General features: G+C 41.6%; 2 protein-coding genes across 8 annotated transcripts in view; one reads left to right on the top strand and one right to left on the bottom strand.

Moving 5' to 3' along the window:
* Nucleotides 1-968: 968 nt before the first annotated feature.
* On the bottom strand, nucleotides 969-3,426 carry PIGP (phosphatidylinositol glycan anchor biosynthesis class P). Its single transcript, XM_064406625.1, has 4 exons — nucleotides 3,294-3,426; nucleotides 2,421-2,493; nucleotides 1,855-1,973; nucleotides 969-1,585 (listed from the first exon to the last, which is right to left on the bottom strand). The coding sequence occupies exons 1-4, from the start codon at nucleotides 3,373-3,375 to the stop codon at nucleotides 1,455-1,457; spliced, it is 405 nt and encodes a 134-aa protein (XP_064262695.1). The 5' UTR covers nucleotides 3,376-3,426; the 3' UTR covers nucleotides 969-1,454.
* A 232-nt stretch (nucleotides 3,427-3,658) lies between these two features.
* The window catches only part of TTC3 (tetratricopeptide repeat domain 3), a 57,436-nt gene continuing 49,295 nt past the window's right edge, over nucleotides 3,659-11,799 (top strand). For all 7 annotated transcript variants that reach the window (XM_064406551.1, XM_064406536.1, XM_064406529.1 and 4 more), the window contains exons 1-9: nucleotides 3,659-3,771; nucleotides 4,505-4,592; nucleotides 6,190-6,235; nucleotides 7,477-7,609; nucleotides 8,322-8,406; nucleotides 9,204-9,257; nucleotides 10,963-11,086; nucleotides 11,309-11,394; nucleotides 11,620-11,714. In XM_064406551.1, the coding sequence (XP_064262621.1) occupies nucleotides 4,515-4,592; nucleotides 6,190-6,235; nucleotides 7,477-7,609; nucleotides 8,322-8,406; nucleotides 9,204-9,257; nucleotides 10,963-11,086; nucleotides 11,309-11,394; nucleotides 11,620-11,714 (701 nt within the window). In that variant the 5' untranslated portion in view covers nucleotides 3,659-3,771; nucleotides 4,505-4,514. The remainder of the gene's footprint in view (nucleotides 3,772-4,504; nucleotides 4,593-6,189; nucleotides 6,236-7,476; nucleotides 7,610-8,321; nucleotides 8,407-9,203; nucleotides 9,258-10,962; nucleotides 11,087-11,308; nucleotides 11,395-11,619; nucleotides 11,715-11,799) is intronic.

Raw genomic sequence — 11,799 nt, 5'->3', positions numbered from 1 at the left:
GTGGCTGCTGGTCATCAAATCATGATTTAATGGAAATTAAATCATTGATGAAAGTGAAAATTAATAAAAGGACAGGATCATGGCAGGGCCGAGAAGCAACAGCAAACAAAACCCCAAAACTTCATTACTAACTTAAAAGTACCACACAAATCAATGCTGTTCTAATTTCGACACAAATTCATTTTCACACAAGGCCCCCACGTGCCAATACAGCTAAAATTCAATATTTCAATGTGAAATGTTGAAAAGCTTTTTTTTCCTTCAATGAGGAGGTGTTTTAATCCTACCTGGAATACTGAACAAGATTTTTCCTCCAAGTTCAGGCAAAAACCCAACCAGCTACAGATTTATATTTACACCAAAGTGATTGTTACCAAGTCTTAAAATATTCCAGAGCAGCTGATGATCATTTTGACAGATTTTTAAAGAATTGGCATAAGCTTTTCCAGGCAAATTCTCAAAAATATATTATCTTTTAATGAAATAGTAACAGTTTAACAAAATTCTGTGCTGAAATTGGTTACAGGCTTAATAAATAATGAGGTTCTATTCACTGGGTTTTAACATAGACCTAAATAACATTGAGTCCTGGAGATAACTGTATTTGTGACATTTGGGAGAAGGGAAAAAACCAAAAAAAAAGTAAAATTCACTGTTTATAAAACATCTGAACCACTTAACCTTGGGTTTGAACAGCATGGATCTGTCAGTTCCTCTATTCCAGCTGTTCCCTTGAACTTTGTTGTCAGTATTTTCTTAAAATTAAGTTTAAAAAAGTAATTTCAAGATTTGTTTCAGTAAATCTTCTCAACCCACCTTTATTATTTTTGGTAACTCAGTAAATCTGATATTTTGGGGGGTGGGGGATCAACAGATTTGGCTGAATAAAGAATTGTGTGAAGGAAAATGGAGCATTTATCACCTCAACCCAGGAGAAACCTCCCAGAACCACAGGAAAACAATGAGGATGGAAAAATCAGCCACATTTTATTAGTATTTACAAAGGCCAATAATATCTTTACAATGCAAACACTTCCAGTTAACAATGGAAAAAAGATCCTCAAGTGTTTGACTGGCAAAACACATTTTCTCTCCCTGAATTCAAAGAGAAATAGAACTAAACTCTGCCTAAAGGCTGCTCTTTTTTCCCCTCTCAGAGGGGAATTCCAAGCAGAAAGCTGCAAATAACAGAACACTCTTCAAGCCACTTTTTTAATTTTTAAAGAATAACCAGATAAATTATTGGGGCATAATTTTCAGAACAGTGCAGGTTATTAAGGTGAATAATAATAATAGTAATAATAGTAATAATAATAATAATAATAATAATAATTTTAATTAGAAATTCAGGGGAAAAAAGCTGAAAGAGTTTTTATTTTTAGCTTGGAGAGGTTTTAAGTAGTAAAACTCTGTAAGTTTTATTAATCCTTTGTCCAAACAGATTTTAATAACCACTATCTGCTGTTGCAGATCCCTTTTTCAGGGAGGAAGAACATCCTGTTGACTTCACTGATGGGAATATCTCTCAGGGCTGGAATTGCCTCCTCTTGGAATTTCTTCTGCTGCTGCTTTTTTGCAAAGTTATCTGCAAAAGATAAGGAGAACATTTCATGGCTTCCAGGTCCTTTTCTTCCAAGAATATTATGTGATTTTATAATGCAGCACTACAAATTTAGCTGCTTTAACAGATGAAAACCCACCAGAACTTCCAAGAAATCAAATATTTGAGTTTAAAAAAGGCTTAAAATTTGGGTTTTATTTAAAGGCTTAAAAGTTGGGTTTTATTCTCTGCAGAATAAATTCTTCCGGAATTCTCAGTGAAGGATCAAACTTTTCAAAAAGCAATAAAATTACCTGTGATGGTGTGAGTGGAGTTGAGTGGAGCTGTGCTCATCATGTTAATCCCAAAAAGCAAAATATAACCAATTCCCACAGTCACCAGGAGATAAACTGGCAGAGCAACTGCCCAGTACCTGTGGGAAAGGATTTAAAAGTTCACATTTAGTAACAAATGCTTAATAAGAAATCAGTTTTAATGTTGGTATTGTATCTGCAAGGAATTTCTCCAGGAGGAAAAGCAACAACACCTCTGATTATGGATCCTGACTCCACTGGAGCTACTGACAAACCACCAGATAAATTTCTTTAAAAATGTGTTTATTTTTTAATTATGGCCTGAAGTTTACTGAATTTCCACCAGCAAAAGTAAAATGTCACATTTATCCTAAAATATCCCAATATTATTTATGTCATGGCACAACAAAACATCTTCACCATAGCTACATTAAAAAAATGCTTCAGAAACATTACAGCCGTTTATCATCAGGGAAAAATTTATTTAATGCAAGGCTATTATTTAAAAAAAAAAGGTTTTTATTTGAAAATAATTAAGATTAAGGAGTTTAATTGGCTGAACTTACTTTTGAGGCCAGTATGTCAGTCCCAGGGAGAAGAGCCAAGTCTCAGGAACATAAGCCCAGATAAGATACAAAACTGCACAACAAAATTGAAAAGTCACAATAAGACTGATGGCGTTTTGGACTTCCTGAATTTTGCTTTTATTTAAACCAAAATACCTCTCTCAAAAGATTGCAGAAAGATAACCAGTCCCTGGTTACACGGGATCAGTTTTATATTTGCTTTAACATTTAATGTCTGATTTCCTGCGAAGGCACACAAGAATTTATTCCAATTTAAACTGCAGAACAATAAAGAAAAAAAACAACAAAACCACCCCCAAACACCTCAATAAAAAGAAGCCAAAGGAATCTGAACAGAGATAATATGAAAGCAGAAAATGATCTCACAGAGGTCATTTAATGGGAAAAAAACCGGGTGGAATTGCAGTGTTTGGATGGGACTGTAATGAAATTATTGAAAATCCTTCCTGGTTCTTGCTGGGAGGAGCTGAGCCAAACTTCCCCCGGTTTTTCACTGCCCGAGGGTGCCAGAGACCCACAGCAGGATCCGGCACCAAAGGGATTGACAGCATCTTTTCCTGTGTTGGAAAAGTGTTTCCTACCTCTCCAACCCCGGATCCCCAGGGAAATGAGGAACCCATCCCACCAGCACAGAAAAGCTGATGGAACCCAAAATATTTTTTATTGCTGTTAACCAGACTAACTTAATTTTTTAATTTTTTTTTCAGTGTTTTGGTGGGGAAGGTGACACCGCAAGCACCTCCGGTGCTCGCTGAGCGTGAGAATGAGCGTGGTTCGAGTAAAAAGCGGATGAAAACGGGAGCGCAGCACAGCAGCACTGCGGGGCGCTGGGCCCGCCTGGGGGATACTCACTGAAGCCAAACCACGAGCCCAGAAAAAGCGCAAAGCCGTAAATCGCCCTTTCCGGCAGCGGGGCCGGCGAGTTCTCAACCATGCCGGGCTCCTCCCTTGAACTTCGCGGGGCGGGCGGAGGAGGGACGCGAGGATGGCGGAGATTTCCCGGGCAGCTCCTTGGGGGGGGCCTCCCCCACCCCCTTCGCCCTCCAGAGCCCGGGAGGCAGCAGGAGGAGGAGGAAGAGGAGGAGGAGGAGGAGGAGGAGGAGGAGGAGGAGGAGGAGGAGGAGGAAGGGAGGCGCTCCCCAGCCCCGCTCCCGCATCCGGCCACGCGCGCAGGCGCACGGCCCGCCGATTGGCCGCGGCCCGTGACGTCAGAGGGCGGGCGGCCAATGGGCGGTGCGTCCGACGGGCGGGGCGCGCTGGGGCGGCGGGAGCGGCGGCCGCGCAGCAGGAGCGGATCGGGAATCGGGATCCGGGATCGGGAATCGGAGTGGTGCGTGCGCGGTGCGGGGATGGATACAGGGAGTGGGGGGACCGGGGGATCCTCGGCCGCCTTCCCCTGCGCCTCGCCCAGCCCGGAACCCCCGCTTGCTGCCCGGTCTGTGCCCGGTACCGTGGCGGGCGCTCCCGGCCCGCCCGGGGCGGAGCGCGGTGCCGGGAGCCTCTCCGGGCTCTTGGAACACCGGCACGGACAGCGCTGTGCCGGCGGGATAACACACGGGATAAAACACGTGCGAGAGCCCGCGGGTTTCCGGGATGGGATGGCGGCCGAGGGGGGGAGCCCGGGAGCTGCCGGGACGGGGCGGGGTGTTCGGCATCCCGGGATGGAGCCGCGGTTCCCGGGGGTGCAGCCGCGATTCCCGGGGGTGCAGCCGCGATTCCCGGGGGTGCAGCCGCGATTCCCGGGGGTGCAGCCGCGATTCCCGGGGGTGCAGCCGCGATTCCCGGGGGTGCAGCCGCGATTCCCGGGGTGCAGCCGCGATTCCCGGGCTGCTGCTCCTTGGCCCTGCAGGGAGAAGTGCCCCGGCTTCTGCCGCGGTGCAGATCAGAGTCAGTCGCCGTCGCAGGCTTTCAGCCGGGTTTAGGCTGGCTGTTCTCAGCCTAAACTCTAAACTTAGCTGCTGCTCGGTTGTGCCCAGCCCGGCACAGCGGGGTTCAGCGGTGCGGTCGTGGCAGGTGGGGCACAGCTCCCGGTGTTGGTGTTTCTCACCCTCCCTTTCCCTCAGGTGATGTGCCATGGCTGATCCTCTCTTCAAATCCGACCTTGTTGCAGCCTTGGCTCTGTTTGCTGGTGATTCATCCTACTTCCAAGGGGTGAGTGGGGTTGGAGCTCCGTGGGAAACTAGCGGGATGTTCCAGGAGGGTTTTGCCCAGATCTGGCCCTGGCACAGGTGCCCAGAGCAGCTGGGGCTGCCCCTGGATCCCTGGAATGTCCAGGGCCAGGTTGGACACTGGGGCTTGGCACAGCCTGGGGAAGGTGTCCCTGCCACGGCAGGGGTGGGATGGGATTATGTTTAAGGCCCATTCCAACAAAAATCATTCTGGGATTCTCTGCTCAGATCTCCAGAGTCATTCCCAGTGCTGATGAACTCAAGCTGCCGTACAGGTACCTCAGCTGCCCATGATTCCCTTACAAAAACCCCAAACTGGGGCTGAGCCAGAGCCTGTGTCCCCTGTCAGCAGCAGGGGGGATTGGTGAGGGCAGCTCCTGTCAGCACAGCCTGCCCAGGCTGTCCTGGGGCCATTCCTGGGCTGCTGCAGCTCAGCCTCACACATCAAACCCTGCCCCTGCAGGGCAAGCTGCTCCTGCTTTCTTGGGATTTCAGCTCTTGGCCTGTGGGATTTCAGCTCTGGGTTCCTGGGATTTCAGCTCTTGGCCTGTGGGATTTGAGCTCTGGGTTCCTGGGATTTGAGCTCTTGGTTCCTGGGATTTCAGCTCTTGGCCTGTGGGATTTGAGCTCTGGGTTCCTGGGGTTTCAGTTCTTGGTTCCTGGCATTTCAGCTCCTAGCCCCTAGAATTCCTGGGTTTTCAGCTCTTGGCTATGGGATTTCGGCTCTTAACTTGTGGGATTTCAGCTCTTGGCCCCTGGAATTGTTGGGATTTTATCTCTGTCTTCCTGGGGTTTCAGCTCTGCACAGTGGCTGCAGCTTTGCCCCTTCTTTGTTCTTCCAGTCTCTACCAATTTTATGCATTTCTTTGTGCCCAGCAAGGCTCTGTTTATTTAATCCCAGACTGGTTTGGGTTGGAAGGGGCCTTAAAGCCCACCCAGTGCCAGCCCTGCCATGGCAGGGACACCTTCCACTGTGCCAGGCTGCTCCAGCCCCAGTGTCCAGCCTGGCCTTGGGCACTGCCAGGGGTCCAGGGGCAGCCACAGCTGCTCTGGGAATTCCATCCCAGCCCCTGCCCACCCTGCCAGGGAACAATTCCTCATTCCCAAGATCCCATCCAGCCCTGCCCTCTGGCACTGGGAGCCATTCCCTGTGTGCTGTGGCTCCAGTTCCTGGTGAATTTTCCCTCTCAGTGTCATGGTTTTACATGAGACTCATCTGTGGAAATAATGTAAAAGCTGCTGTGTAATTGGAAGTCTGTAGAACCACTAAAATCTGTACATGCCTCTGTGAAAAACACATGTTAAACTAACTAAAATATAATAAACTAACTAAAATTTTAATAAACGTGAGTCAATTAAATTGTAATAAAAGTGAGTAAAGCTTTTCCTGGCCTTTCATAACCATTAACCTATGGCCATTTTTTGAATGGGGATGTAGGTAAATATTCTTTCTTTCTCCAAACAAAATGCTTTCTTTGTTGCTGGATTGACTTTCTTTGTTTGCTATTGGCTGTGCAGTGTAATAAATAGTAAATATGCAAATATATTACATATAAATATATAAATATGTTTATCTTTAGCGTCATGGAACCTTTGGACAGACAGTGCGGCCTAATCCTAAAACAGGTATGGAAACAAAACCAATATTCTTCCATTTCTTGGATCATTGGATTGCTATTTAATTTTACTTTTCCTCATTTTGCCTGAAAATTGGTTCATTATTATTTTTGCATTGCTATGTTCTGTTACCTTGGAGCAATTCTCATCTGTTCCTCCTAATATAACTTAAATATTCAGTAATATTTACATAAATGCAGGCAATGAATGCTGTGAGGATGGAGATTCAAGGCTGGTTGGTTTTAGCTGTGTAGGTCTAGAAACAACTTCCATTTTTGGGGGTTTTTTTTGCAGGAAAGGTTTGGAAGTAAGAATTAACCAAAAATTCTCAGTTGTAAAAAACCAGATGGCTCAAATTCAAAATTATATTTTCTACACCACCCCCTGATTTGTGGGAATAAGCAGATAAACAGCTGTGGAAAGTGACTTTTTCTATGTGGTTTTTTTTGGGGTTTTTTTTTGTGTGTGTATTTTTTGGTGTGCTTTTTCCTTTTCCCGACTCTCAGGTGAGGCTGCTCTGCTCTGAGGGTACCTGAAGCCACTCCAAATAAACTTTTAATTTCCTCCAGAGGACTTGAAGCCACATCAATGCCCCCATTTAATTTTTAATTCCCCTCCATCCCTCCCAGTTCCCTCCATGTTTTGGGAATTGCAGGATGCTTTTAAGGACAAACCCTCATGGTTTTGTGCCCTCTTGCCCTGCTTAATTCAATTATTCTTGTCCAGAATAATTCATGGACACAGGTGGAAGAGGCTGATGTTTTCCTGGAAAAGAACATTCCCTTCCAGCCCAGCAAGGAGAGGCTGCATTTATCCATTTTTCTCTTAATTTATCCATTTTTCTCTTAATTTATCCATTTTTCTCTGAATTTATCCATTTTTATCTTAATTTAATCATTCAGAACACAGGGATGCAAAACCTTCCAGCAGCTCCCTGTCCATAATTCCATAAAAATCCCCTCTCCAAAACCCCCTCAGGGTGAGTTCAGAGTGTTCAGATTCCCTTGCTTTGGTTTGTCAGGAATACAGGCTGGAAATCATCCTGGATTTTAATTATTGGCACTTTGGAATGCCTGAATTCATCCTTTATTTTAATATTTATTGGTACTTTATAATGCCTGAAATAATGATTGATTTTAATATTTATTGGTACTTTGGAATCCCTGAATGAATCCTTTATTTTAATGTTTATTGGAACTTTGGAATGCCTGAATTGTGCCCTGTAATTCCCATTTTTTTTGCCCTTCCAGGAGTTGATGTCTGTGAGGTGTGGTGCAGTCTGCCCGTGGAAAAATTAAGGGAATTTTGCAATGTGATCAAAATCAGAATCTTTTGGTGTGCACTCTTCACCAGGGAGAGCACTTCCTTTGTGGATGACTTTTGGTGAGTATCCACATTTTCCAAGGGCATTTCCCTCCAAATCTTCCCACTTTTCCAAGGGCATTTCCCTCCAAATCATCCCACTTTTCCTTGTTCCTGTGAAAATCCCTTGGGAGCTTCCAGTAAGGCTCCAGATGGTGCAGGAATTTTGGAGTTGGTTGAGGTCAGAAGTTCTTGAATCCACAAGGAAAAAAAAACTTCAGATTGATTTTCTGGAGTTTGGAATCTTTGGGAGTTTGGAGTTTGGAATCTTTGGGAGTTTGGAGTTTGGAATCTTTGGGAGTTTGGAGTTTGGAATCTTTGGGAGTTTGGAGTTTGGAATCTTTGGGAGTTTGGAGTTTGGAATCTTTGGGAGTTTGGAGTTTGGAATCTTTGGGAGTTTGGAGTTTGGAATCTTTGGGAGTTTGGAGTTTGGAATCTTTGGGATTTTGGAGTTTGGAATCTTTGGGATTTTGGAGTTTGGAATCTTTGGGAGTCTGAGAAGCTGAAATTTGGGGGGTATTTTGGTATTTTTGTAGATGCTGACATTTCAAAAGCAGCAAAACCTTTCCAGCTCCTCTTCTTTTAATTATCATTATTTTTCTCCTTCCTCCTCTGAGGGGTTGGACGTGAATTTTTAAACATTCACAGATCTAATCCCTCTAAATATTCATAATTAAGAACCTGTAACAGCTTGGTGTTTGTCTAAATAATAATTCACTCTGTTTTCCAACAGCTTGGTATTCCTGGCCTGGAACACGAAGAAAATCTTTGAGTTGAATGTTATGGAAGACCTTGCTGATTTAATTAAAAGAGTTGCTGTAAGTCCTGGATTTTGAATTTCAAATTTCTCCATTTTCAAATATATGTCCATTAAATCTCGGGGTTATATCCTGAATTAGACATTTCCTTTTGCTGAAGTGAAGGTATAATTATCAATTATTTGATAATTGGGTTGCAGCTTTCCAGAAAGAAATTGTGGCCTAGGCTTTATTCCAGATGGGATAATTTAGGAAATATTTGCAGTCAGAAATTAAGTTGGTGGGTGTGAATGACTTAAATAAATCTTTTTCCCCTCGTTCAAAAAATGATATTTTAAATTTGCTTTTGCTGACTTAAAAGAGAAACAGAAGAGTGGAGAGGAGGATGTGAGGAATTTGTTCCATTTGTTGTGGATTTTATTTTAAATTTAGGTAATAAAACATTTCTTCATTTCTTGAAATTGTGTGTCCAACCCCAAACTACCTATTTTATTTTGTAAATTCAGGTGTATTTTATTTTATTAATATAGGTATAACATATTTCTTATTTAATTTCTCTTCATTTTCTGGCTTGTACATCCAAGAGTAAAATGGATTTGGAGGAGCAGATTTTGGGATGTCTCAGCTTTGGGGTTCTTTGGGATTTAGGGCTCAAAGGGGCAGAATTTCCGCAGCAGGAATTCTCTCTTCTCATTTGTTTTTCAACAAAAATCTGGAATGCAGCTGCCCCAGTGGTGCTGAATTCCAGCAGAACAGGAAATGTGACTGAGCTGAACCTGAGCAGGCAGAAATTCCAATTATCTCCTCTCAAGAACTGATTTTTTAATTTTTTAAATATTTTTTAATCCTTTTTCCAGAACATCCCGCATTTCATCCGTGGCATCTTGAGGATTGGCAGTGGAATAGAAAATGTGAGTTTCTGGAATTGTTTGGGAGATTCCCTGGAACTCCTCAGCCTCAAGGGCCTGGCACAGGCAGAGCTGGGAAATCTCCTGGTCCATCTTTTTATTTACAAAATTATTTTGTAAATAAAAAAAAATTATTATTTATTTACAAAATGCTAGAACTGAACTCCTTGCATTTTCCAGCTTTGGAAACTGTAAACTTTGGGCTGTGAAGATCCTGAATTTCCCTGGGTTTAATCCCTTTTTTCCCACTTGGAAACAATAACATCACTAATAATAATAATAATAATAGCATAAATATAATAACATCAGTAATAATGACATCAATATAATAACATCACTACAATAACAGTAATACTAGTATTTATCAATAATATTATAATTATTATTTCATTAAAATATTAATAAGCAACTCTTATTATAAATGTTCTTTAAGACTGATCTTTTTATTTAACTACATTAGTTATGTAAGTAGAATTTCTCATTAAATTGAGAAGTTTTTAAAATAGTTTAAATGCTCAAACTACTGCTGCTGATTTGATAATTTGAGAACTTTGGATTGTTTGAATGTTTGGTTCTGATGTTTTTAATGTATTTGACACCCTGATTTGTGTTTTCTTAGAATTATCAGTAAATACTGTTACAGCATTTAAAGGCATTTCACCTAATGTAGGTTTTTCTCTGAAATTTAGTTTTGTTTATAGCAGTTGGTGACCTAGAAAATAAATAAAATAAACACTTTAAAAGTTTAATAATGCAATTTTTAAATCCTCTAGTTTTTACAATACCTAATCAAAATACCTCTTTTTTCAAGAACAGATAAATCACTTTAAAATCTTTACTTGCCATTAATAATAATTCTGATTTGGTTTTAATTATTATTTGAATTGTTATTTTTAACATTATAAAGATTATTTTTAGAAATCTATACAGTAAAAAAATGAATTCTATTATTAGTAAAGGATTTTTTTTCTAAGTGTTCTATTAAAATATGAGACTACACAATACAATTATATATTTTATATATATAATGATATATATTATATATATATATTATATATAATATATATTATATATATATTATATATATTTTCTCCTAGTACTATTAAAAAAAAAAAAGTAGTAATACTGTACAACAGTGTGTTTGTTTTCTGGGGCCAAAGGTAAAACAAAAACATTGAATTTAAAACCCAGCACTGCAGGAGCAGTAGGAAAACCAGAATAAACACAGCTGTGGGTTCCCCAGCTGCTGCATTTTTGAGGACATTCCTGATTTTTTTGTATTATTTTTCAACAGCCATAGGAAGAAGTTTCTAAATCAAATTTTTAGGGGTTTATATTATTATTTTTTAATAATTTCAGCCATCACAAGGAAGTTTGTAAATCAAATTTGAGGGGGGAGTGATATTATTTTTTTTAATAATTTCAGCCATCACAGGGAAGTTTCTAACTCAAATTTGAGGGTTTTTCATTATTTCCCAATCATTTCAGAAGCTTCTAAATGGAATTCCACCACTTGAATTCTTCCTGTTGCAAGTCTGGTTTGATTTTGTGCCTGTGCTGTGCTGGAGATCTCCAAATATTTGTATTTATTTGCTGTTGTCAGTTTAAAAATCAGCTGAACAGAAGCAGAGATAAGAGCTCCAACGCTTTGCTTTGCCAATTAATGACTTTTTCTCGATTTTTCTCTGTTTTTCCCCAATTCCAACAGGGTGTTTTCCGCCTTGAGGAGGCCCTGGAATGGGTCAGGTGTGTGGGGGATGCCAACATCCTGCAGGACCTGGAGCAGCTGGGGGACTTTGGCAGGGCTGTCCTTGCAATGTTTTTTTCTGAGTGTGAGTATGGACACTCCAGAAGGGCCAAAAATCAGAAAAAAAATCACTTTTCTCTTTGAAATAATGAAATAATTCCTGGTTTTATCTCCGTTCTGGGTTTCTTCAGGAAATCATTAATTTGGATTGCTCCTGTTGCTGAGTTTGTGGTGGGTTTGGGGGAGCAGAGCAGGATTTTTGGGGGGAATTGCTCACCCTCTGTGTTCTCCTGAATTTTGTCCCCAGGGAATCGTTACATCACCAGGGTGGCACTGGAGGATTGTGATTTAGTGGCAGAACTGAGAGCTCTGACCTGTGAGAGCTCCAGGAAGGTGAGAGAAGCTCTCAGGATGTGTTTGGGTCATTTTTTGGGGGGTGCAGATTGTAAAAAAAAAAAAAAAACAAAACAAAAAACCAATTACTGAAGAGAAATATTTCAAAACCTCGAGTGTTTCATTCTGGCATCAAAAATTCCCTTTACTGCATGAAACAAAGACCTTTGCACTGCTGAATTTAATGAGTTTAGTGCATAAATTTGCTTTTTCCTGGTCCCACAGATGAGTGAAGCCATGAAGCAGAAAGGAAATGCTGAATTTTCCCAGGGAGACCTGGGCTGTGCCATCATGTCATACACCAAAGCCATGGAGTTTTGGTAAGAGCTGATCTCAACTTCTTCACTTTTCTCCTCATTTTGTGCAATTTTGCATCAGCCACTTCAATTAGAGGCCAAAAGATAA

The sequence above is a fragment of the Passer domesticus genome, chromosome 2 (genome assembly GCF_036417665.1).
Source record: "Passer domesticus isolate bPasDom1 chromosome 2, bPasDom1.hap1, whole genome shotgun sequence".
Lineage (NCBI taxonomy): Eukaryota > Metazoa > Chordata > Aves > Passeriformes > Passeridae > Passer > Passer domesticus.
This window is presented reverse-complemented; position numbering and strand designations above follow the sequence as displayed.